The following is a 26,400-nucleotide window of genomic DNA, read 5'->3' as shown; positions in this document are numbered from 1 at the left end:
GGAATTTCAAGTTAAAATACCTGTGAACCTCACTCATGCTGCCTGTTCTCTGCTCTGTTTACGGCGGAGCGGGAGGAGAGGTGGGGGAGGGGGGAGCTTCCTGAGCTGAAGGTGAGCTGGTTGTTCCACAGACAGTTGAGGGTTTTAAGTCACGGATATCTGCAAATTCCCACCCGGCTCTCAGGTTCAAATGGTCTGTGCCGCCATCGCCAAGTGTGGATTTTCTGAAAAATAAATTGAATTATTACTGGAAAATAAGCCGCTTCAACGTCCCAGGGCTGTAAAATAGCAGCTTTAGAGCGCAGCTGAGGAGGACAGTCGAACAGAGATTCACTTTCTCTCTCTGCGCTGAACGGGAAAATTCTCCATTAAAATCCTTCAGTATTAATCCAGAGTTACTCAAGTGAGTGCCACTGATGATACATTTAGAAATTTACAGTTTATTTTCGAAAGTCTTTGTGAGAGAGAGAGAGAGAGAGAGAGACAGAGAAACAGTCACAGGCCATGCTGCACCGGGCCTCAGCAGATAGATGTTCATTTTAGAGATGTGGGGGATGGGGTGTGTGGTTGCCAACCAGGACCCTAAGGTGGTTCCATGGTGTTGTGGATGCTCCAGTGCAATGCTTCCAGACTAGACTTTAATGTACTATGATGCTAAAGGCATTCTTCTCGGGGATTAAAAGTAGATGAATGTTGAGAAAGTCTGTTTGCTGAACCCTAACAACTGCGTCATTTGTTTGCTAAACCAGGTGCGACCTTTTGCAGCAAGCCCTACACAAACTACATGTCCCTGCGCAACCACATGCGAATCCATGGTCAGAAGCGTTACATGTGTGATCTCTGTGGAAAGGCCTTCCGCCTGGCCCGGTACCTTCGCAACCACCAGCGGATTCATGATGATGGACCAAACCGCTTTGACTGCCCCTCCTGCTGCAAGAGCTACAGGACCATGCTGGAACTGGCTCAACACCGCTGCAGTGCTGCCGCGTCCAACCAGGTTGGTGTGAATGAGATGGTGCTTGGCTGGATGACTGTCAGAGGTCTTCTGTACTTCAGTGATATTGACTGACGTATATGTGTTGAGGGTGAAATCTGTCTTCAGGATGAAAGTTCCCTGGTTCGTACAGTGTTTGTCACCACAGAAACAGACTCATCCCTCATACAAAGGGAAATGCTATGCTAACGCAATTATAAATCAAAGCACATTTTTGATGGTAAGCTAAAGTATTGCCAGATTTTGCTGTTGCTGTAATTCAGTTACCAAAGAATTGCCCAAAATAGACTATCCTCTTGAAAGTATACAGTTGTACTACCTGGCAGAATTTTATTTTTTTGGCCATTTTTCAGAAAATATTAACCTTTTTTTTTTCTACTCATGGTTAGTAGTTGGGTGAAACAACTGTGTTTACTCTTTTTTAATCATAATTACAACAGAAACTACCCAAATGACCCTGATCAAACGTTTACATACCCCTGTTTTTAATACCGTGTGTTGCCCCCTTTAAAGGACATGTTGCACCGAAATCCTAAGAATTTAGATTTAGGCTGTTATTGACCACCCGATGATCCACCGGGATTACTTTGTGCACTTCCGGCATTTGCAACAGATAGCTACGGAGACTTCTGAAAACAAAGTACTCGTGAGTACTCGTGTGTTTCCGACAGTGGTGGCGTGACTGTTAGAAGTGTCCCAGCGTGCGCTTGACATTAACAACTGAGGCACAGATTAATTAAAAAGTTGACACAAGTGTGATGTTGTGTTCTGACGACTCATTTTTAAGTGAAAACTGTTCATTTTGATGCAGTCACAGTAAAAGCAGCAGCCCTGGGAAAGTGTAGTGCAGCTGCATGGCCATAAGTCAGAAACACAGCCTGTTAAAATCATAACAAAACGCTTACAAATGTTGTAACTGTAAAAAATCTGAAAACATATACATTATGATGGCACAGTTGTGCCATCATGTTGCCTGTGAAAAACAATGTCATGGAGGCATTCTGTGATATCTTATAGATGTGATCAGATCTGTGACATTTCACGTCCATGTACAAAGCAGCAATAAAACAGCTGAGATGCTGTTAAAATGGCTGCTGCGCCGTTTTCAACGCACATTTCAGCTGTTTATTGGTGCTTTGTACATGGACGTGATGCCATCTGAGTGTGTTGATTGATGTTAAGGGGGCAATACACGGTATTAAGAACGGGGTATGTAAACTTTTGATCAGGATCATCTGGGCAGTTTCTGTTGTCATTATAATTTAAATTTAAAAAGAGTTAATACAGTTGTTTGACAATAAATGGCTTCAACCAACCACTCCCATGGGAAGGGAATCATCATTCATATTCTCTGAAAAATGGCCAAAACCCCCCAACATTCTGCCAGGGTATGTAACTTTTGAGCACAACTGTACATGACACTGCTTTTTGCTGGATTAGAACCAGATTCAGGGGATTTCCAAATACTGTTTTGACGGTGTAAGTGGTTTGGGACTTTCTAAGTGTTCAGGCACGGAGACCCTTTAATTTCCTGATGACATAACCACAGTATGTGTGTTGTGTCTGTGTTTCTGACTTTGTTGTTTGGGACATGTCACTGCAGAACCAGATTGTTGGCTGAACTTTGTTTCACCCTTTTTTTTGGGGGGGGGGGGGGGGGTGTCCAGTTGTTTTATTCCTTTCTTCTTCCTGATACTGCTCTTCCAGTTTTGTTGCTCCGCTCAGGATTGTACTGTGACTGAGGGTGACAAGGAGCTCGACATAAGTGCTCTCGAGTTTCTGGGGCTGGTGAATTAAGCCTTGAGGCATGCAAATATTTGTGGGGTTTACACTCAGTGGGTGCCCTCTGGGCTAAAGAATCATTTTAAAAGTTGTGATTTGAAAGAAGTACCTGCTGTATAGGCCCTGATAGGGATGGGTATTGAAAAGATTTTATCTAACGATTCCTCTTATCGAACCGATTCCTTATCGATTCCCTTATTGGTACCTCTTGTGAATTTTCTGTGTACTAAAAGTAGGCTTTACATTTCAGCAACATTTTATTGAGTCTTAAAGTATAAGTAAATATGAAATTGGTCACTGTCCTTGATCTCTGGACATAAATAAAAATAAATAAAATCTGTAGTTTTTGTCAAAAGCATTTCCTTTCAGACATTTTGGCATGAATGTCTCTCCGTACCTATGAGCTGAGATCAGCTGGCTGCTGCACATCAGCGCAGGACGTCTCATTTTGGGAGGGAAAAAAAACATTTTGATCGATTGCAGTTTGTTTGTATTACAACATTTGGAAAGAGGTGTCATTTGATTTAAACGGCGTTTCACTTTGAAGTTATTAATTCCGACTGGACTCTATTGTTCTAACTTGACTCGGCAGAGAGCCGCGCAGCGTTTGGAGCTGTGTGAACAGAACGGAGGACGATTCTTGTTTCTTTCTCCCAACAAGACACGAGTCCCAGTTAGTGACTTTATTCTGCACAAAAGTGACTCACAATTGACATATTCAGGGATGAAAGTGGTGAAAAACAAAAAAAGATGAAACCCAAAATTACCCCCCAACACCACCCGCATGAAAATGTTTGAATTCTTGAAGCTCTGAAATGCAATCTGGGACTATTCCAGATGATAAACTGCAGTGAGTGCGGCATCCACTTAGTGAGAAAAAAAACAACTTTCCTTATTCAAATTCATTCCAGTAGTATTCTGCTCTTACTAGGATGCAGCAGTTTTCTAGTTTGGCAGATAGTTCTGGAGGAAATCACTGAAGAAATAAACACATTGAAAATACGGTTTGACCAAAACAAACTGTCATTAAACTTAAATAAAACAGGGATGAAGTGGAGGTGTAAGAGTCACGAGGTGTTCACAGGAGACATTTATTTCTGTATGTATTTATTTATGTTCATTGTTAGTTGGTTTTATATTTTGTTTTGTTTCATCAGGTTCTTTTTGTCTCTTTCTCTAAAATTGTATTGTAGCATTATTAATTCCATCCATCCATCCATCTATCCATCCATTTTCTTCCGCTTTATCCAGAGTCGGGTCGTGGGGCAGCAGCTCAAGCAAAGCCGCCCAGACCTCCCGATCCACACACACCTCCCCCAGCTCCTCCGGGGGAACCCCGACGCGTTCCCAAGCCAGCCGAGAGACGTAGTCCCTCCAGCGTGTCCTGGATCTTCCCCGGGGCCTCCTCCCGATGGGACATGCCCAGAACACCTCTCCAGCGAGGTGTCCAGGGAGCATCCGGAAAAGATGCCCAAGCCACCTAAGCTAACTAATAAAAGCATTATTAGTTATTATGAGTTATTATTACTAATATTGTTGTTGTTGCTATTATTATTAATATATGAATAAAAAAAAAATACAATTTGACTCTTTTATAACAACGAACGCTGAGCCATTAATTATTATACAGAAAAAAAAAATGCACACACAACCTGCTAAGATGTGAACAGCTTAATGCTAACTTTAACATTAAAAACGCCATAGACATGCGTTAGCATCTGTCCCATTTTTAAGTTATAAAATACATCTATCAACTGTTTCAGAAGACCATAACAGGTCGGTTTAACATAAAAAAGGTAAATATTACTCACATAAATATGCTCTTTAGGGTTTTAGCGGGGAAAAATTAAGATAAAGCGAAATTAAACAATGAATCAACAAAGCACCAGATGGAAGCACTGCTTCAATCTGCGAATCACTGCTTTGATTGGTTCAAGGTTCAAAGCAAAGCCGCGCTGCAGAAAAGTTGATTACAAGCCCACTGCAGGGTCTGTAATCAATGTAGAGAAATTATCATTTTCCTTGACAAACACCCCCAAAAACAACGGCCACTCTGAAGGACCGATAAGGGAATCGTTAAGCAAAAAAGGTTATTGATGTCTGTGGATCGAATCATTTCTTAACGATACCTGAAAGGAACCGGTTCTCGATACCCATCCCTAGACCCTGAGGTCCATTTCTACTGGCGCTTATCCCTGAATTCTGTAGCACAAGGTGGATGAGAGACTTCCTCTCCCCTGGAGGAGAAGCAAGTCAGGTACAGGTGACTTCCCCAGCCAAGGCCGGTACCTGTTTCCAGCTGGGTGGACCAGGACAATGAGATGAAATGTCTTCTCCAAGGACACAGACAGGTCATGAGACATGGAATGGAGCCCAACTCTACCTATAGCCCAACTCCATCCCACTGAGCTGCCTGCTCTAATTTTAAGCTGTGTGGGGTTTCATTTGTAATAGAGATGCCCTGACCAGGTACTTTTATTTATTTATTAATTAATGTATTTATTTTTTGCCTCGATTCATGTTTAAAGTAATTTAATTATCTTCTGATCCCCGAGTCCTGATTCAGTGCTTGTATTTTCTTGGATACTTTGATCAAAGAACACTTCGAGTACAAGCACATTGAAATCAATCCAAAGTGCAGCCTGTTATCTCTTAAACAGAGAAAGACAGACGCACTGTTGATGATCTATGTGAATAAAACAGACTTGGGTATTTAAAGCGAGGGGGGGTGGTAATGTACAAACAATCCACATTAAAGCCTTGATCAAACAAGGTCACTGTAGTCTCATAAATATGATACATGATCCAGAACTAGTGCCAGACTGATAATGTCGGCCGACACGAGCCTTTCGTGAACATATTGTCATTGGCATTAATTTTGCCAATAGGAAAACTGAATAAACAATGGCTGTTGGAGATGGTGCTATTATGTAGTTTGTCCACCAGAGGGCACTCTGGCTGCATTATTTACAATCCTGTCAAGCATGGTTTCAATAGTTTGTACTACTCTGGGTCCCACATCTCTGGGAGGTGTATTAAAGATTGACAGTTTTTATTTATTTATTTATGCACTTGTTAAATATTGCACTTTGAAAAGTTATGACTTGATAATTTCATTGACCAATTTACCAAACACTCACCTTTCTCCATTCACTCTAAAAGTTATTGAATGAGCTGCAGACTCATTGCATTTTAAATCGATTCTTTTATGTAAACTAAGTTCAAGGATTGTGGTGCATTGATTGATTTTGGCCACTTCAACTTTGTTATTGATGATGGACACACCCAAATGTCACCTGGCTGCAGCAGGTAGATGGGTACTTAAAGAGGTGGTAATGGACCAGATGGTTGGCATTCAGCACCCAAGGCAGTTTTGTAGTGTGATGGATGTGGTGACATGTGGCACCAGTTAGGGGTGGGCGATATGGCCTAAAATGTATATTGCGATATAATTTGAACCATAGACGGTATATATTGCGGTATAATGAGGTGTGAATTTCAACCGTTTCGGAATGGGTACACTATAAACGCATTCTGGTAGGAAGTGGTTTTCTATATTATTAACCCAAGTCAAGAAATGCTTCTTCAAAATTTATTGTGCAAAACTACAAGAATATATTTGAAAATTTTGTTAAAAAAACAAACAAAAAGTCTTATTTACTTTTGTGTTATATAAATAACACAAAATATGAAAACTTTGCAAAAACTTTGTAACTTAAGGCAATGTAAATTTTACAATAAAACATCACTTTAGTGCAAAATACAACTTTTTCCCCTTCACTTTCCTTATGTAAACAGCCAAATAAGGCGTATAAATAGTTTAAATTTAAATAATAAAAAACTTAAAGTAAACAGGTAACAGTGTATTTAACCACAAAATTACTTCAAATGGAGTGCAAAACAAAAAGCTTTAGGTATTTTAGAGGTAGACTAAACGTGTATGCAAAAATATCACAAAGGCAAACTCTGAGAATTAGTGGTTACAGTATATGGCAGATTTTTTGACAAGAACACAAGTCTGTCCACATTCTCTGGCTTTAGTGCAGAACGGTGGCATGTAACACTATTCCCACCAGTGCTAAATGCCCTTTCTGACGGGGCACTGGTAGCTGGAATGTACAAGTATTTCCGAGCCAGGCTTGCTACTCTTGGAAAATTAGCCTCATGCAGCTTCCACCAGTCTAATGGGTCAGCCTCTCCATCTATATCCAGTGCCTGCAGGTAACTTTGTAGCTCTACTTCAATGGCATCTCTGTTTGGAAGAGCAGCTGCGACTGGTGCCTTTTTGAAAAAGCTGCCCAAACTGCGTTTAACCTTCTTGGACTCTCTAACTTCTTCAGCTACTCCTGCGCTGGCAGATGGTGGTAAATCTGAGGAGGAAGCTGTTTGTGTCTGCTTTTCCAGTAGGGCTTGAACTGCCACTGCTTTAGTCTTCAAATATTCTTTACGGTCGTCGGCTACGTACGATAGCTTAAACCGTGGATCAACAAGGGAGGCCATATCCAGCAGGTCGTCGGTAGCAGGGTCAGAGTACTTTTCATTTAAGTACTGGAGAATGGACCTCTTCATCTGCTTGGTCAGTTCTGTGTCGTTCTCAGCTGAAGACAGGACCCTGTTGTTCAAGAGATTGAGTACAGGCTTTAGATAGGACACACTAACGTAGTCTTCACCAGAGAGTGCATCTGTGAACTCAATCAGTGGAGCAAGGGCCTTGTTCACTGACTCAAGGACATCAGTGTCTTGCCAAGTAGGCACCAGGTGTCTGACTTTTTTGTCAGCTTTCAGGACTTGTGAAATAGCTTTCTCCTGCTCTTGTAGTCACTCAATCATTTGTTGCCGTGATCCCCATCTTGTCGGCGTCTCTGCAATGAGGCGGTGAAGAGGCAGGTGTACTGCCTCTGGACTTTGGTCATTGCCTTCCTTCAATTTTCTTACACAAGCCTACTGCACGGTCTATCCGGGGCTCTTTCACGCTCGCCTCTGTAAACAAAATTGTTAAAAAAAAAAAAATAAATTAGTCCAGCTACATTAACAAAACTGTTTCAATTATACACTAATTCTGTACACCAGGCTCTAATCCTAGATGAAACATATGTTGTCAGAAAAATAGTTGGGCTATTTGTGCAATAATAAGGACAAGGCACTTTATAGTTGACTTATAACCTAATGCATTGAACAACTATTGTGTTAAATGTAACCTACAGACATTTTTCCTCATGATATTACACTTAACTATTTATACACATTATTTGTAAGTTTTAGCATTTAAAATGAGAAAAAACACAAAAACGAACTTGATTTTTTTCAGTTTTTTAGTGAAAAATGATTATGTAAAGGAAGTTTGGATTTCACATTTTTAACAGGAAGCTGTACATGTTACGTGTGTCTAGAACTCAGAAACAGTGCAGAAACAGTGCAAAAGTAAACATTTTACAAGGCGAAAATATGCAAAAAGTAACCAGTTTTAAAGTGCAGAACCAAACAATATGAATAACAACAAAGTGCAAAACTATATATAAATCAGAATCGGAATTCTTTGTCATTGTTCCTCAGGGGCTCAACGAAATTCAAAAACTGCTCTAAAAAGAAAAATCAGTGCAAAAAAAAAAAAAAAAACCAAACAAATAATGCATAGTGCATATAAAAGTTATAAAAAGACATAAAAATATGAAGTTATAAAAATACTGTTACAGTGGGGTTGAGGTGTTCAGGGCAACAACAGCTCTGGAAAGAAGCTGTTTTTCAGTCTGTTGTTTTACTCCTTATTGTTCTAAAGCGCCTCCCAGAAGGAAAGAGTTCAAATAGGTGGTGACCGGGGTGTGAAATATATCAATTATTATCTGTATTATTAAAATATGCAATAAAATCACTCATTTTGTGCAAAATTATACAATATGAATAAAACAATAAAGTGTCAAACTATATACAAATATATAACCATTAATTAGATCTAAACTACATCAGTCCATTGTCATTGTGGTACTGTTTGTAACAGTTTCTGTCTGGCTGAAGACAGAGGCCAATTTTACTAACACCCTGCCATTTCCTCAAAAATTACTACATTTATGTTTGCTGTCTGTCTCTGTACTTTTCTGTCACTTTTGCGCTCTTTTTCATACTTTCCCTGGTTTCAAAAGTCACCGAACGCACTTTACCGTAATATATGCAACATATAGCATACTGTTGGAAAGCACGGGTACTTGGCTTGCTGTCAGTGTTGAAAGTTTTCAGATTGAGGGCTTACATGAGAACTTACGGTAATGAGAATCAGCGGCGCACTAGTGTGAAACTTCTGTGTTTTTCCTCTGCGTGATGACATCACAGGCTTACGTTTACCGTAATACACCATATATCATTGGAAAGCCCTTGGTGTTAGCTTAACAATGCACTTTGAATCATTCGGATTGGACAAACTATGGCGGAGTTACGGTAAAAAAAATACGCATATGGAAAATATAGCGTGGGTGCCATCGCCGTAGATAAAGGGTTCATCAGGTGTAATATAATTGAAATACAGGTACTCTTGGACAAGAGTACCAAAGCACACAAACATAGAACCTATTTCTTAATTTTTATTGCTGTAATAAAAAATTATAACCAACGTCCATTATAGCCTCAGTAGGTAAAGGGTTAAGGGCTACCAGTTCCATGTATCATACAAAAAATATTAACCTATAAATATCAGGTAAACTTACCGATAGCGAGGTGAAGCCTGTGGCCAAAGCACTGAAGTCGTGTCCAATCATTCAGTCGCACTGCTTTAACAACATTGGCACGTTGTCAGTGGTGATGTATACCATTAACTCTTCGTTCAGTCCCCACGAGTCGAGCGCTTCCTTTAATCCCTGGGCAATAGACTCCCCTGTATGATCCTCGGGGAAATACGCGGTTTGCAGGCATTTGCTGCACAAATTCCACTCGTCATCGATGAAGTGGATCGTGAGGCTTATATAGGGGTCCATGGTACAACTTGACCACAAGTCCGTGGTACTTGCGTAATGTTTAATGACAGAGAGCTCCTTTTCCACTCGATTGCAGACATCGGCGTGGATTTTGGGAACCTCAACTTCACTAAAATACTTGCGGCTTGGCACCACGTATTGTGAATCCAGCGTCTTGACCATGCCTAAAAAGCCGCTTTTCTCCACAGTTTGAAAAGGCACCATGTCTTTGCACAAGAATATGGAGATAAAATTAGTTATTTCAATCCACCGCTGGCTTTTTTATCATACGGTATGCCCTTTGAAAATGCCTGGGCGATAGAGACCTGTTGTGCTTTTTTCTTCCCACTCGAAGAAGACTGGCTTGGTTTTTGTGGAACATCACGCATTCTTTGGCTTTCCTCATATTCGATAGCGTGTTTTGACTTCAGGTGGTAGAAGAGATTGCTTGTGTTACCTCTCTTTGCTATCATGGTTGCCCTGCATATTTTGCAGATTATGTTGTTTTGTTCACTATCCGACACTTTAAATCCAAACCATGACCATATTATAGACGTTGCACCGGTCTTTTTGACAAGCTCTTCGTCTTCCGTCTCCTCCACACGCTCACTGCTCGCAGCCATTGTTCCCCACTGCTGTGGCTTCCTCGTTGTAGCAGGTCCCAGTAGGCAAAGCGTGTCGTACTTTGATAACGTCACGACCTATCACGGGATGACGGTATAAAGAAAATCTCTATCGTGGGCCAAATTTTTAATGCATACCGCTTATACCGTTTATACCACCCACCCCTAGCACCAGTACTTGTTCCCACTTGTTCCTTGAGCCTACCACTGAGACCATACACTTGGGCTAAAAACCTCTCTCATGCGCATCACATTGTCAAAATAAGTCAGTTAAAAAGTTGACTGCATTTTAGCTAATTCAAAGAATAGTTCAAAGTAGATTAATTTCAGTTTGTCTCTGCTGTTAAATCTCTATGTGAAGCTGGTGTCACACAGGATGACCATGATTTAGTCTGATCTCTGGTAGAGGATGTTCTCTTTGGGTTTGGGATGTGTCAGGATGTGTTGGTAGGTACAACTCCTGAAGGAATCTCTTTGATCTGAAAGGAAACCGCGTGGTCAGTGATCTTGAGAACTAGAGCTTCAACCAAGATAGGTACATGGAACGTAGGCACTATCAAAGAGCAAGGCATGATGGCCAACATCGCCAAGGAAATGAGAACTTGCAACATTGACATTCAGGAATGACTGAGACCCACTAGGCACAGTCTGGGAAAACAGCCATCTGCACTGGTGAAACAGTCCTGTACTCCAGCCACAATGAAGGTGACGCAAAACGCTCATGGAACGTGAACCACTTTCAAGACGAGGATAACACTCACAACAATCATCGACTACACCCCTGACAGAAGAAAAAGACAAAAAGAATGACTTTCACAATCAACTGGGCCCCATGGTGACAGAGAAGTCATGGGAACTTTCAATGCCAAGTTGAAAATGACAACACCAGTTGTCAGAGTGTAATGGACACGCATGGAGTAGGAAGTATGGGGGGGAAAAACAGGTTTCACCTCACAAACCTCCGTGCAGAAAACAACATTGTGATTGGTGGAACATTCTTACATTACAAAGAGCTACGTGGACATCACCAGACCTGAGAACCAACAACCAAATTGAACATGCGTTCCGGTATGTGTACATGCGTGTGAGATCCACAAGTACAGGAGATCACTGCAATGATGTAAGGGTCCACCATGGAGCAGACATAGCATCAGATCATCACTTGGTCATAGTGAAGATGAAACTTAAGTTGAAGAAACATGCAGACCACCAGTGTGAAGAGACTCAAGAGCAGAGTACCAGCAATACTTTAGCAAGTTCCTTAACACACAGATGAGAGAGAGTTGGACATCATATGAAGTAACGCTACCATCAAGGAGAAATGGAACAGTGCCGAGACAGCCTGGACGAGCATCTGTGGATGCTAGAGGAAGCACCACAAGCCGTGGATAAATGCCACAACAACTGTTGTGGCTAGGGGTCCAGATGGGACCAGACCATTCAGGAACTGGAACCAAATGCAGGGAACAAGGAGGAGACCAAGTGAACGAAAGGAGATTTATTCACAATAAGTTGTAACGGAGTCAATTCATCAGGAAGCCTGGAGAGTGCAGATAGGGCCCGCTCCAACCTGTGGAAAGCTGGGAGCAGTGGCGCATCTGTGGACGCAGTTCAATTTCACTCAAACTCTGCTTCAGTAGTGACTTGGAAGTTCTTTGTAGGTCTGCACACAGTTCATACACTTCTTGGGAATAAACAGAAGTCATAGACGAGAGCTGAATGAGAGGCAGAAATCTCACAAACTCAGAGAACCAGGAACTTAGCTGACGGAGCAGAGCGGCACACTCTGAGACAGGCTGCAGATGAACAGCAGGTCAGCTGAGAGTTCCATTAGTGGCATTGTGGTTTCCAGATAGTGGCGTGGAAGCCCAGAGACATTGCAGCATGGAAACTGCACAAGAAGGCATTTGGAAACACCAAAGATCAGAAGACTCTACTACGAGAATTAAAGCGGCCAGGTTACCTTGGAGAGAAACTGCAGGAAGCTCGGGATTCACGTTGAGGTACTCTCTATGAAATCTCTTGATAAGTTCTGGTATCAGGCTGGTCTCAGGCTGACTTCAGATTCTGACGTAAAGTTCTGCTGTGAGATCCTGGCGTCTTCTGGCACAGATTCTGGAGTACTGGCCAAACTGTCAAAATATTCCAGCACTGATGAGCTGGAGCACGGGGTTTAAGTACAGGTGTACAATCACAGGCGTGAGAACAGGTACTTCTGCTCCTCGTATGCGCCACCTGGAGGGAAAACAGATGACCAACATACAGAAAACAGACAGCAGGGCCAAAGCTGACCATGACAGTAGGGCGCCTCCTGGCGACCAAGTGGGGCAGGACGGAACCACCCAACCAGGAAACCAGGAGATGCAGGGGGGAGGCGAAAACAGGGCAGGAACCATGCGACCCAACCAGAGCCCACGTGAAGAACACGGAGGCCGTGCGACCCTCAAGATCTAAGGTGGACAAAAACTCGGAACTGGTCTGGGAACCAGGAGACACAAACACCAAGACTAGGGAACGGCAAGAAAAAAAATATTTATCGGAGACAGAGGACAGACCAGGAGACTAACAACCGACTAGGAGACAGGACAGACCACGAACAAACTAAGGAACTACAGACAGGCTAGGGACTATACACAAATGGGAAAACACGGGCCTGAAGCTAAATGCGCGGACGAAGAAACAGGAAGCCGAAATGGCTGAGGTCTCTGTTGAGCTGAGCAGTGAGCTGTGTGATGAGAGTGTCTGAGTCATTAACCTGGGGTGAGAACATTTGCACCCTCGTCCCTGATAGAGTCCATGGACTGTTGATTTGCTCCCAGGAATCTCCATGAAGGCTGAGAGCCTGCTGGACTGGATTTATTCCCGCTGTGTCCATATTCCTGGCCAGATTTTTCTGTTGCGGTTAGGGGTCCAGATGGGACCAGAGCAGTTCAGGCGATGGATTCAAATGCAACAAGGAGGAGACCAGGTGAATGAAAGGGGATTTATTCACAATAACTTGTAACAGAGTCAATTCATCAGGAAGCCTGGAGAAAGCAGATAGGGCCCATTCCAACTGTGGAAGAAGTCACAGACAGGAGCTGAATGAGAGGCAGAAATTTCACAAACTTAGAAAAACAGGAACTTAGCTGACAGAGCAGAGGGGCACGCTCTGAGACAGGCTGCAGATGAACAGCAGTTCAGCTGCGAGTTCCATTAGTGGCATCATGGTTTGCAGATAGTGGCGTGGAGGCCCATAGACGTCGCAGCATGGGAACTGCACAGGAAGGCATCTGGAAACTCCAAAGTTCAGAAGACTCTACTACGGGAATTAAAGCGGCCAGGTTACCTTGAAGAGAAACTACGGGAAGCTCGGGATTGGGACTTCAGTGAGGGCGGCCACATCTCTTCCTCTCCTCTGTGTTTTCTATCTCTCTTTCAACCTTCAAAAGTCCCAACTTCACCAGACTGTGAATTCTTTATACTGTATTTGGAATAACCATGGAATTGATTGGCTGGTCTCTCAAAGCTATTGACACCATTTTTCAACAAGGAAATCAGGGCTGGGGGACCCTGCATGCCCAGATGGAACCTATCCTGTGGGCTATGTTCTCGATGCCTGGGAGAGGTGGCGCATTGCATGCTTGGCACCACTCTCTGTGGAAGACGTTGAAGATTTATTTTTATTTGATTTTATGGTAGGAGGGCTGGGGCTGATTGGGTTATGTGCTGCCCTGAATTACCAGAAAATTGGCAAGATGGCTGCTGCCAGAACCACAACCCCACATCTGTCTGTCATGATTAATGAAGTGGGCAAGGCGGTGCAGTCTCAGACTGCATTAACTTTTGAACTCAAATACAAGTTGGAAAACATCTCGGAGCAAATATCTGCCTTGCAAAGGAAGATGTTGGAGACCAGGGAATATTCATAAATTGGATTCCAACGGTCAGAGGAGCCGCAAATGGAATTTCCATGTCTCTCTGCCTAACCCAAAACATGGCAGCCTTATCAGCTACTGAAGGTTAAAACACCCGCTTGTTTTCCTCCAGAAAGATTTCAACAGCCTTGGTGAAGCATTCGGCTCCCTCTTATTGCCCTTCCCTTACAGTCTACTGTTGTCAAGGCAACTCCAGACTTTATGCACATGGACAGAGACATACAAACTCATTTGCACACATGACAAGATCAGAGAATGAAAAATAGAAGAGGTTGAAATCTTCACATACCTAAGCAGCATAATTGACAAGAACTGTGGGACAGATGAGGACATTACAGCCAAAATAGGGAAAGCAGAGATTGCCTTCAGCATACTGAAGGCCATATGCAAATTCAGTAACATTAAGACTCCAATGAAAGTATGATTGTTCAAATTTGTCAAGTCAGTTCTTTGATATGAGACAGAAATGTAGAAGACAACCAAGAAATCCAAACAAGCCATTCAATCCTTCATCAGCCGTGGCCCCGGAAGGCAGTTTGGCATGTGGTGGCCTGATAGCACCACAAATGTGGAGGTTTGGTGGAGGGGGAACCAGATCAATCAATCAATCAATTTTTTTATATAGCGCCAAATCACAACAAACAGTTGCCCCAAGGCGCTTTATATTGTAAGGCAAGGCCATACAATAATTACCGTATTTTCCGGACTATAAGTCGCACCGGAGTATAAGTCGCACCAGCCACTTTATCCATTATAAAGAAAAATAAACCATAAATAAGGTCCACTGGACTATAAGTCCCATGGACATACAGGTATGTTAACATGAAAAGTTCAGATGATAATATTGTGACGGCTACCGTTTTCGGATGCATATTTCACCAGTCGCAACTTGTAATCTGCAGAGTATGATTTTCTTTTTGGTGGCATTTTTTCGGGCCTCTCGTTGTCTTGTTATGTTATCAGTAACGTTTAAAATTTTTATTTTTCTATGGTAGTCAGAAGTCGCAGGAACAGTCACACAAGCCTCGAGTGCCCTCTCGTGAGCTGCATTTTACCTACAGATATGTTTGTATTTTGCGGACCACATTGCGAGCCGAACCATGCAGCACCTACCTGCGCAGCTCATGACCACCCAGCGGTGTTGATCCAGCTCCTTCCAAGTGCAGACGCTAATCCTCCGCCGTCGCTCAGTGCTCCCATGCAGCTCTCAGCGTCAACTCTGCTCACACTGATATCCAAGGGTTGAAGCTGTCTTGTTAGCCGTCCCGGAATAAACACCATGTTCGTCTGCTTCAAATGCTTTTCACAATCATCGACGCCAGCTCCTTCCAAGTGCACACGCTAATCCTCCGCCGTCGCTCACCCGGTGCTCCCACGCAGCTCTCAGCGTCAACTTAAACACTCTGCTCACACTGATATCCAAGGGTTGAAGCTGTTCTGTTCGCCATGCCGGAATAACAGCAAGCACCGTGTTCGTCAGCTTCACACGCTGTGGGTGAGGTGAGGAATACGCATCCAATGTTCTGTTCTCTGATTGGTTATCGCGACCAGCGTGAACTATAGGATGGCCGTCATACTACAGTGATGCATTGCATTTCCTTTTCCGGTGGCCATTTTAAAACATAGATCGACTCTGTCACGTAAAATTGTTTTGTTACAGTAAATTAATTGAGATCCTACCGGTATATTTTTCATTTATAAGTCGCACCGGAGTATAGGTCGCACCCCCGGCCAAAACATGTAAAAAAGTGCGACTTATAGTCCGGAAAATACGGTATGTAAAACCCCAACGGTCAAAACGACCCCCCTGTGAGCCAAGTGCCAAGTGCTTGCTCATAGGGGGTCGTTTTGACTGTTGGGGTTTTTCATAATTATTGTATGGCCTTGCCTTGCAATATGGAGCGCCTTGGGGCAACTGTTTGTTGTGATTTGGCGCTATATAAGAAAAAAAGTTGATTGATTGATTGACTTGGCTACAGTGGGAAGGAAAAACTCCCTTTTAACAGGAAGAAACCTCCAGCAGAACCAGGCTCAGGGAGGGGCAGTCTTCTGCTGGAACTGGTTGGGGCTGAGGGAGAGAACCAGGAAAAAGACTGCTGTGGAGGGGAGCAGAGATCGATCACTAATGATTAAATGCAGAGTGGTGCATACAGAGCAAAAAGAGAAGAACAGGCATCATGGGAACCCCCCAGCAGTCTACGTCTATAGCAGCATAACTAAGGGATGGTTTCCAGGGTCACCTGATCCAGCCCTAACTATAAGCTTTTAGCAAAAGGAAAGTTTTAAGCCTAATCTTAAAAGTAGAGAGGGTGTCTGTCTCCCTGATCTGAATTGGGAGCTGGTCCACAGGAGAGGAGCCTGAAAGCTGAGGCTCTGCCTCCCATTCTACTCTTACAACCCTAGGAACTACAAGTAAGCCTGCAGTCTGACAGCGAAGCGCTCTATTGGGGTGATATGTACTATGAGGTCCCTAAGATAAGATGGGACCTGATTATTCAAAACCTTATAAGTAAGAAGAAGAATTTTAAATTCTATTCTAGAATTAACAGGAAGCCAATGAAGAGAGGCCAATATGGGTGAGATATGCTCTCTCCTTCTAGTCCCCGTCAGTACTCTAGCTGCAGCATTTTGAATTAACTGAAGGCTTTTTAGGGAACTTTTAGGACAACCTGATAATAATGAATTACATAGTCCAGCCTAGAGGAAATAAATGCATGAATAGTTTTTTCAGCATCACTCTGAGACAAGACCTTTCTGATTTTAGAGATATTGCGTAAATGCAAAAAGCAGTCCTACATATTTGTTTAATATGCGCTTTGAATGACATATCCTGATCAAAATGACTCCAAGATTTCTCACAGTATTACTAGAGGTCAGGGTAATGCCATCCAGAGTAAGGATCTGGTTAGACACCATGTTCTAAGATTTGTGGGGGCCAAGTACAATAACTTAAGTTTTATCTGAGTTTAAAAGCAGGAAATTAGAGGTCATCCATGTCTTTATGTCTGTAAGACAATCCTGCAGTTTAGCTAATTGGTGTGTGTCCTCTGGCTTCATGGATAGATAAAGCTGGGTATCATCTGCGTAACAATGAAAATTTAAGCAATACCGTCTAATAATACTGCCTAAGGGAGGCATGTATAAAGTGAATAAAATTGGTCCTAGCACAGAACCTTGTGGAACTCCATAATTAACTTTAGTCTGTGAAGAAGATTCCCCATTTACATGAACAAATTGTAATCTATTAGACAAATATGATTCAAACCACCGCAGCGCAGTGCCTTTAATACCTATGGCATGCTCTAATCTCGTAATAAAATTTATGGTCAACAGTATCAAAAGCAGCACTGAGGTCTAACAGAACAAGCACAGAGATGAGTCCACTGTCCGAGGCCATAAGAAGATCATTTGTAACCTTCACTAATGTTGTTTCTGTACTATGATGAATTCTAAAACCTGACTGAAACTCTTCAAATAGACCATTCCTCTGCAGATGATCAGTTAGCTGTTTTACAACTACCCTTTCAAGAATTTTTGAGAGAAAAGGAAGGTTGGAGATTGGCCTATAATGAGCTAAGATAGCTCGGTCAAGTGATGGCTTTTTAAGTAATGGTTTAATTACTGCCACCTTAAAAGCCTGTGGTACATAGCCAACTAACAAAGATAGATTGATCATATTTAAGATCGAAGCATTAATAATGGTAGGCTTCCTTGAGCAGCCTGGTAGGAATGGGGTCTAATAAACATGTTGATGGTTTGGATGAAGTAACTAATGAAAATAACTCAGACAGAACAATCGGAGAGAAAGAGTCTAACCAAATACCGGCATCACTGAAAGCAGCCAAAGATAACGATACGTCTTTGGGATGGTTATGAGTAATTTTTCTCTAATAGTTAAAATTTTGTTAGCAAAGAAAGTCATGAAGTCATTACTAGTTAAAGTTAATGGAATACTCAGCTTAATAGAGCTCTGACTCTTTGTCAGCCTGGCTACAGTGCTGAAAAGAAACCTGGGGTTGTTCTTATTTTCTTCAATTAGTGATGAGTAGAAAGATGTCCTAGCTTTACGGAGGGCTTTTTTATAGAGCAACAGACTCTTTTTCCAGGCTAAGTGAAGATCTTCTAAATTAGTGAGACGCCATTTCCTCTCCAACTTACGGGTTATCTGCTTTAAGCTACGAGTTTGTGAGTTATACCACGGAGTCAGGCACTTCTGATTTAAAGCTCTCTTTTTCAGAGGAGCTACAGCATCCAAAGTTGTCTTCAATGAGGATGTAAAACTATTGACGAGATACTCTATCTCACTTACAGAGTTTAGGTAGCTACTCTGCACTGTGATGGTATATGGCATTAGAGAACCTAAAGAAGGAATCATATCCTTAAACCTAGTTACAGCGCTTTCTGAAAGACTTCTAGTGTAATGAAACTTATTCCCCACTGCTGGGTAGTCCATCAGAGTAAATGTAAATGTTATTAAGAAATGATCAGACAGAAGGGAGTTTTCAGGGAATACTGTTAAGTCTTCTATTTCCATACCATAATTCAGAACAAGATCTAAGATATGATAAAGTGGTGGGTGGACTCATTTACTTTTGAGCAAAGCCAATAGAGTCTAATAATAGATTAAATGCCGTGTTGAGGCTGTCATTCTCAGCATCTGTGTGGATGTTAAAATCGCCCACTATAATTATCTTATCTGAGCTAAGCACTAAGTCAGACAAAAGGTCTGAAATTCACAGAGAAACTCACAGTAACGACCAGGTGGACAATAGATAATAACAAATAAAACTGGTTTTTGGGACTTCCAATTTGGATGGACAAGATAAGAGTCAAGCTTTCAAATGAATTAAAGCTCTGTCTGGGTTTTTTGATTAATTAATAAGCTGGAATGGAAGATTGCTGCTAATCCTCCGCCTCGGCCGTGCTACGAGCATTCTGACAGTTAGTGTGACTCGGGGGTGTTGACTCATTTAAACTAACATATTCATCCTGCTGTAACCAGGTTTCTGTAAGCAGAATAAATCAATATGTGATCAGTTATTATATCATTTACCAACAGGGACTTAGAAGAGAGAGGACCTAATGTTTAATAGCCACATTTAACTGTTTTAGTCTGTGGTGCAGTGATGGTGCTATATTATTTTTTATTTTTGAATTTTTATGCTTAAATAGATTTTTTGCTGGTATTGGTGGTCTGGGAGCAGGCACCATCTCTACGGGGATGGGGGTAATGAGGGGATGGCAGGGGGAGAGAAAGCTGCAGAGAGGTGTGTAAGACTACAACTCTGCTTCCTGGTCCCAACCCTGGATAGTCACGGTTTGGAGGATTTAAGAAATTGGCCAGATTCTAGAAATGAGAGCTGCTCCATCCAAGTGGGATGGATGCCGTCTCTCCTAACAAGGACCAGGTTTTCCCCAGAAGCTTTGCCAATTATCTATGAAGCCCACCTCATTTTTTGGACACCACTCAGACAGCCAGCAATCAAGGAGAACATGCGGCTAAACATGTCACTCCCGGTCTGATTGGGGAGGGGCCCAGAGAAACTACAGAGTCCGACATTGTTTTTGCAAAGTTACACACCGATTCAATGTTAATTTTAGTGACCTCCGATTGGCGTAACCGGGTGTCATTACTGCCGACGTGAATTACAATCTTACCAAATTTACGCTTAGCCTTAGCCAGCAGTTTCAAATTTCCTTCAATGTCGCCTGCTCTGGCCCCCGGAAGACAATTGACTATGGTTGCTGGTGTTGCTAACTTCACATTTCGCAAAACAGAGTCGCCAATAACCAGAGTTTGATCCTCGGCGGGTGTGTCATCGAGTGGGGAAAAACGGTTAGAAATGTGAACGGGTTGGCGGTGTACACGGGGCTTCTGTTTAGGACTACGCTTCCTCCTCACAGTCACCCAGTCGGCCTGCTTTCCCGGCTGCTCGGGATCTGCCAGGGGGTAACTAACGGCGGCTAAGCTACCTTGGTCCGCACCGACTACAGGGGCCTGGCTAGCTGTAGAATTTTCCATGGTGCGGAGCCGAGTCTCCAATTCGCCCAGCCTGGCCTCCAAAGCTACGAATAAGCTGCACTTATTACAAGTACCGTTACTGCTAAAGGAGGCCGAGGAATAACTAAACATTTCACACCCAGAGCAGGAAAGTGCGGGAGAGACAGGCGAAGCCACCATGCTAAATCGGCTAAGAGCTAGTAGCTACGCTAAGCTAGCGGATTCCTAAAAACACGCAAAGTGAATAATGTGTAAATAATTTAGAGGTGATTCAGCAGAAGGAGTGCTTTAGTTAAGGCACGTAAAGATTACACTGTGAAACAAATCGTAATCTACATAACTAGATCAATCTAACTGCGCAGATTAAACAGCTAACAGATACAGAAAAACACCGCTGTGCTCCGGAACAGGAAGTGATACAATACCGCAGATGCCACCCGACCTACAAATCAAAAAGAATAAATGGTCATAGGTTGGGCACATTCTGAGGAAGGGCACCAGCCACACCACCAGAAGTGAACATGCTGGGGATCCACATATTAAACAGAAAGACACGGAGAAAATGTTGGGCAAAAGAGATAAGAGGCCAGGATGACCTGGACAATAATGGTGAAGATAGCCCAAGAGGAGAGAATATGGAGAATGATTGTCAGCAACCCATGCTCCACCCAAGAGTAAAAACGGCTCAACTTGAACAAGTCAAGTAATATGCATGCTGAACCATGGGGGGACCAATGGTGTGTGTGTGTGTGTGTGTGTGTGTGTGTGTGTGTGTGTGTGTGTGTGTGTGTGTGTCCACTGTGGTCCATTACACCACTACCAGGGTCATCTGAAAGCCCCCCCCCCCCCCCCCCCCCCCCTCAAAAAAACAAAACAAATGAAGTCCAGGAAACGTTCAAATGTTCAAAATGCTTGTATTCTCCTAAATTGTTATTAGCATAATGGCACTGTTATGCTACCACGTGTGAAGTGACATAACTGTTTGAGACGTTGCCTTCATGCTTTATAAAGTTTCACCAGGCAGCGAGTTGATGAGTTAAATGTATCTCCTCTGTTAACAACTCATTTTCCTGACTGTGTGCTTCAAGTTCAGTATTGTAATGAAGCGGACTAACCACTCCACGTCTGTCCAAAGCTGCAGTTTTCCATCATCAGTATCTGACTGTAGTGTTGGAGTGCGCTGGGTGAAAAGCCTTTAGCTTGTTCACCTCATGAGGTGGGTCAAGGAGTGGAACAGCAGGGGCATTGCTCAGTGCTAACATTACTATCAGTTTTACATTTCAGGTCCTGTCTGGAATCATGTGCTGTTGCTGCGCATTGCAGCACAGGTTCAACACAGGTTCTCAAGTGCTTCATTCAGGGCATCCATTGATTCTGCAAAGATCAAGCCATTGACCATGAGCTTGGCATAAACATTTCCATTGATGACCGCGGAATCCAAGTTGTTGCACTGTGGGATGTCACCAAACTCCCACTCCATGCTGGCAATGAGCAGAACTCCTGAGAAATACCAGACTTCTTGCCCCACACAGCACTAGCGGTATGTGTGCACTGGCTGGCCATGATGTCCATCAACTTATTGGGGATCCTGTGAAATTTCAGGATGTGCCAGAGAACAAACAGCCTGTTTGATTTAATCAGATGCTTTGCTGACATCAACATAGACTCTAGGAAAAAACATTCGTGCTTGTGGTCAATGAAGTCACTTAATATAAAGAAACTTTTAAGATGACTGGTGATCCAGTGAGGAGCTTACCTTAGCCTCGTAGCTGTCTGGTCATTGGCAGTTGAGGGTTTTGGTCTTACTGAAACAGGTGAATACATTCATTCACAGGTCGTCTTTCCTGAGAGAAAAGATGTTCCAGGTGACCAATTGCGTGAGCTTGAACTGTCATTGACTTTGTTTTTTTTTTTTTTATATCAATATATTCGCTATATATTCACTATAATCTGGTAACATACTTTGGGGACATTCTGAATGTTATTCTGTTTATGGTTCTTTCCAATTACAGTACAACCAACTTCCTTGTCCATTTTTGCAATAATTACACTGTATAATGTAACAGCACGTGAATATTATCATTATCATTACTACTCTTGTTACTGTTGTCTAGTGTTATTTTAAGAATAAACACAACTTGAGTTTGTATCGTTGTGACAGCACTGCAGATTTATGTACATTACTGCTAGATATTCAGTAGAAAAGAAGACTAAACATTTACCGTTGTATGGTGTTCAGGTCCATGGGACCCATTTTTATTTTTTATCAAAATCAATCAGTCAGTCAACAACTTTATTAATCCCACAAGGGGCAGTTTCATTTGAGCAGGCCGTTTAAGAAAAAAAAAACCAAACAATAACAATATATAACAATAAAATTAATTAAAAAAAAACAAATAAAATAGACTTAAGAAGTTAAAATGAATAGCAAGAATAAATATTCGCTGAAGGTATAAACGACTTTAAAAACCGGTTGGTTCTACACACCGGGGACGCATAATGGCGTCCTAAAGGAACCAGAGAAAACTCTCCTAAAAGAACTTGACCTGACATGGACAAGATGATTTCAGCCTTCTGGAGGATCTGTTGATTACAAAAAGAGTGTAAGTCTCTTTGTTTCACTCCGATAACTTTGAACAGATTTTAACAGTGTTGTTCAGGCTGTTTGTGTCTTTTACTGAGAGGCTGTGAAACCAGCAGATAAATGAAAAACACAAAAGACTCAATAAAAGACTGATAAAAACGACAAGGGTTGCAGGTCTGACAGAAAAAGAGTTCAGTTTATGGAGAAGATAAATTCTCTGCTGTCCTCGCTTCACAATGGCGTCTGTGTTTACATCAAACTTCAGCTTGTCATCAAAAATAGTCCCCAAATACTTGACAAGTTCCACTTTTTCATTGTGTATGATCCTTAGCCACATCCCTGCTACGTCTGCAGTCAGTGATCATTTCTTTGGTTTTGGACACATTTAAATCCAAAAAGTTATCACACCAACAAATAAAATCTGATAAAATCGCTCCGTGGTCTGATTTTGAACCGTGAAGAAGAGACAACAGTACAGTGTCATCAGAAAATTTAACCAAATAACTGTTGTCTTGAGAACTCCTACAGCTGTCTGTATAGATATACAGACAGCTAAATAAAAACTATACAATTAATTATTTAATTGGGGTGAGGTAAACATAGATTATGTTAACATAAAATTGTTGGATTGTGCTGAATTTAAAAACCCTCGCATGCAGTAAGTCCACCAGACCCACAAACCCTGGCCGGATATCTAAACTATGAACACCACGCAATAATTTTAACAGGATTTATTTATCTTAATTTTTTTTTATGTTGTCAAATTCCATGGTATGTCTTTGTGTTTGTTTTTTAATCTCAGATGCTCACCAGTTAGCTGTCATTTGTAGGTCAAGCTGGAGCTCTGTCTCGGGCTGCTTTCTTTGAACAAAAAGCGGACTGTCTGTCTGCTGCATGAATGTGATGCTAAACTGAAATAGAGTGGCAGAGCTCCCAGCTCCAGGCGTCCGTCCACCAGAGAACGATGTGAAGCTACTGGTGTGTTTGTGCCCATTGGAGGAGAGTCCAGCGAACTGTGACTGCCTGCAGGTGGCTGATGTTAGCGGGACAGCAGGGAGAAAAGGTGCCTGAAGCGGTGTTCCGTGTGGGACATTTTCGTCAGGGTGAACGATGAGGCTCAGTCAACAAATCACTATCTAAATGTATCGATATAGTTTCTGAGTGAATATATAGATAGTGATGACTCTCCTGGCATGAGCCACCTCAGGTTTTGAAGTTATGCTGTGGACAACCCCTCAGCAACGCACTGTAATGAATCTCAGCTGGACCCCAATGCAGCAACAACATTGGAGGATAAAACCATTTTTACTGTGCCAAAACCAGATTTACAGCAGTAACTTGGTATACTTGGGAGCAGTGGTGGGCACAGCTAACCAAAAAGTTAGCTTTGTAACAGCTAATCAGCTAGCTGAAAAGTTATCTTTTATATAAGGCTAAACCAATAAACCACCCAAAAATTTATCGAAAGCTACAGCTAACTGATAATTTTCAGTATTGTCTCCGGTACACTTGCAACTACTAACAAGTTGATTTTGAGTTTTAACACCACGATAGTTTCTGGTAACATTAATGGCGACCACTGACCCAAACAACGAGTCAGCACTTCTGTCTTTGTGCATCCTGCCCCCTGCTGGAAGCTCCTGTTTACGACATAACTTACAGCAGTGAAGCAATTGTGAGGAGCTAAGCTCAACTCTACACACACAAAACAAGCCATTATTCCTTAACCGAATACCGCCATGCCGCAGTGAGGCAGAGGTCTTGTAAATTGAAGCAGTTTTGAGTTATGGTTTTGATTTAAAATCATCAAATTATTCTGGATAGAATAACTCCATTAATGTCAATGCTGTCATTTGTACAAAGTTAAAATATAACATCTTTTAATTTTAAATAATGCACTAATTCTGAAGTTTTGTAACAAACACAGACATGCCAAAGGGATTATGGGTAAATGAGCCTCCGCTAACACTGATTGGTTGACTCATTCATTCTGTGTAAAAACCAACACGTTAATGTGAGGTGTGTGTGTTGGTGTTTACATATAAATGTGTTTTATAAAATATGCCTTTTTATTTGTAAAAAAAAAAAGCCATTTGCAAATGCCAAAAAGGCAAGTTATGATTAGACAACCTTCTGATATAACCGGGGTCAAAATAAATAGAACACGGCCATCTACTGGTGTCCAGACACTCATACTGCCATGAACACTACTACATCTACTGGCAGTAGAGACTGAAAACTTACCAAAACAAAATTCCAGATAATCCGTGTCTGCTATGTTTAAGATGCGTGGAATTTAATAAACGCAAACTGAATTTCAGACATCTTATATATGTGTGTGTATATATATATATATATATATATATATATATATATATATATATATATTACTCTGGAACAAAGAAGACAGACAGTGTTTGACATAAGCAAGACGTTAAAGAGCAAACGGCAATCAATTGCAATGATTCCAATTGAAAATAATGGAGAAGCAACCTGGGCTTCTTCTGGCATTTTTACATAATACAAACACAATAGCAACATCTATAAACCCAGGGAATATATTCAGGAGAGTTTTAGGCACAATATACAAAGGGTTTAATGACGTCCGTGTGGAGCCTGATCGGAGCATCTCAAATGCATTTCCTCTGTCGTGAATGTACTGAAATTACCCATAATGCACCTGGACACAGCATGTCCACACCAAAACCTTCAAAATTAGTACATTAGTTTAAAACTAAAACATATATCTGATATTTTCACTTTATAAAACTTCAGAAGTGACGTTAATTTAAGTAACGAAATAAGTTTGGTTAAAATTTTGAACCATAAGTTAAAACTGTATGCCTCTGGATGACTTTCAGTTTATTTTCAATTTTTCAATTTATTTTCATTTATATAGCGCCAAATCACAACAGAGTTGCTTCAAGGCGCTTCACACAGGTAAGGTCTAACCTTACTAACCCCCAGCGCAACAGTGGTAAGGAAAAACTCCTTCTGAGGAAGAAACCTCAAGCAGACCAGACTCACAGGGGTGACCTTCTGCTTGGGCCATGATACAAACATAAATTACAGATGGACGAATTTACAAGAAATGCTGTTGTGCACAGGACAGGAGGGTTGCCAGCACAAATACAACTGCCATCTCTGGATGGAGCTGCACCTTAAACAGAGAGAAAAAACAATCAAGCATCAGAAAGACAAAAAAATACAGTATAATTTGTCAGCATTAAACAACAAGAAAAACAGAAGAAATACTAAAGTGTTCGCCGACCACTAGCCCTAAACTTCGCTAAAAGACCCAGAATTTAGATAAAGTTGAGGCCGCAGCCCGCTCCCTTTTAGTAATAAAATGAATTAAAAAGAGTAAAAAGTGTAAAACAAAACTGTACCAGTATGCTGCCATACGAAAGGGAAAATAAGTGCGTCTTACATCTGGACTTGAAAATCGCCACAGAATCTGACTGTTTTATTGACACAGGGAGATCATTCCACAGAACAGGGGCATGATAAGAGAAAGCTCTGTGACCCGCAGACTTTTTATTCACCTTAGGGACACAA

General features: G+C 41.9%; 1 protein-coding gene across 6 annotated transcripts in view; it reads left to right on the top strand.

The window, feature by feature from the left end:
• LOC117528121 (zinc finger protein 646-like) overlaps positions 1 to 26,400 on the top strand; it is a 137,126-nt gene that overhangs the window by 28,074 nt on the left and 82,652 nt on the right. For 5 of the 6 annotated variants that reach the window (XM_034190693.1, XM_034190689.1, XM_034190690.1 and 2 more), the window contains exon 3: positions 757 to 997. In XM_034190693.1, coding sequence (XP_034046584.1) covers positions 757 to 997 — 241 coding nt within the window. Of the gene's footprint in view, positions 1 to 756; positions 1,004 to 26,400 lie in introns of all 6 variants that reach the window. The other variant, XM_034190692.1, reaches the window with a different exon arrangement.

The sequence above is a fragment of the Thalassophryne amazonica genome, chromosome 16 (genome assembly GCF_902500255.1).
Source record: "Thalassophryne amazonica chromosome 16, fThaAma1.1, whole genome shotgun sequence".
Classification (NCBI taxonomy): domain Eukaryota; kingdom Metazoa; phylum Chordata; class Actinopteri; order Batrachoidiformes; family Batrachoididae; genus Thalassophryne; species Thalassophryne amazonica.
This window is presented reverse-complemented; position numbering and strand designations above follow the sequence as displayed.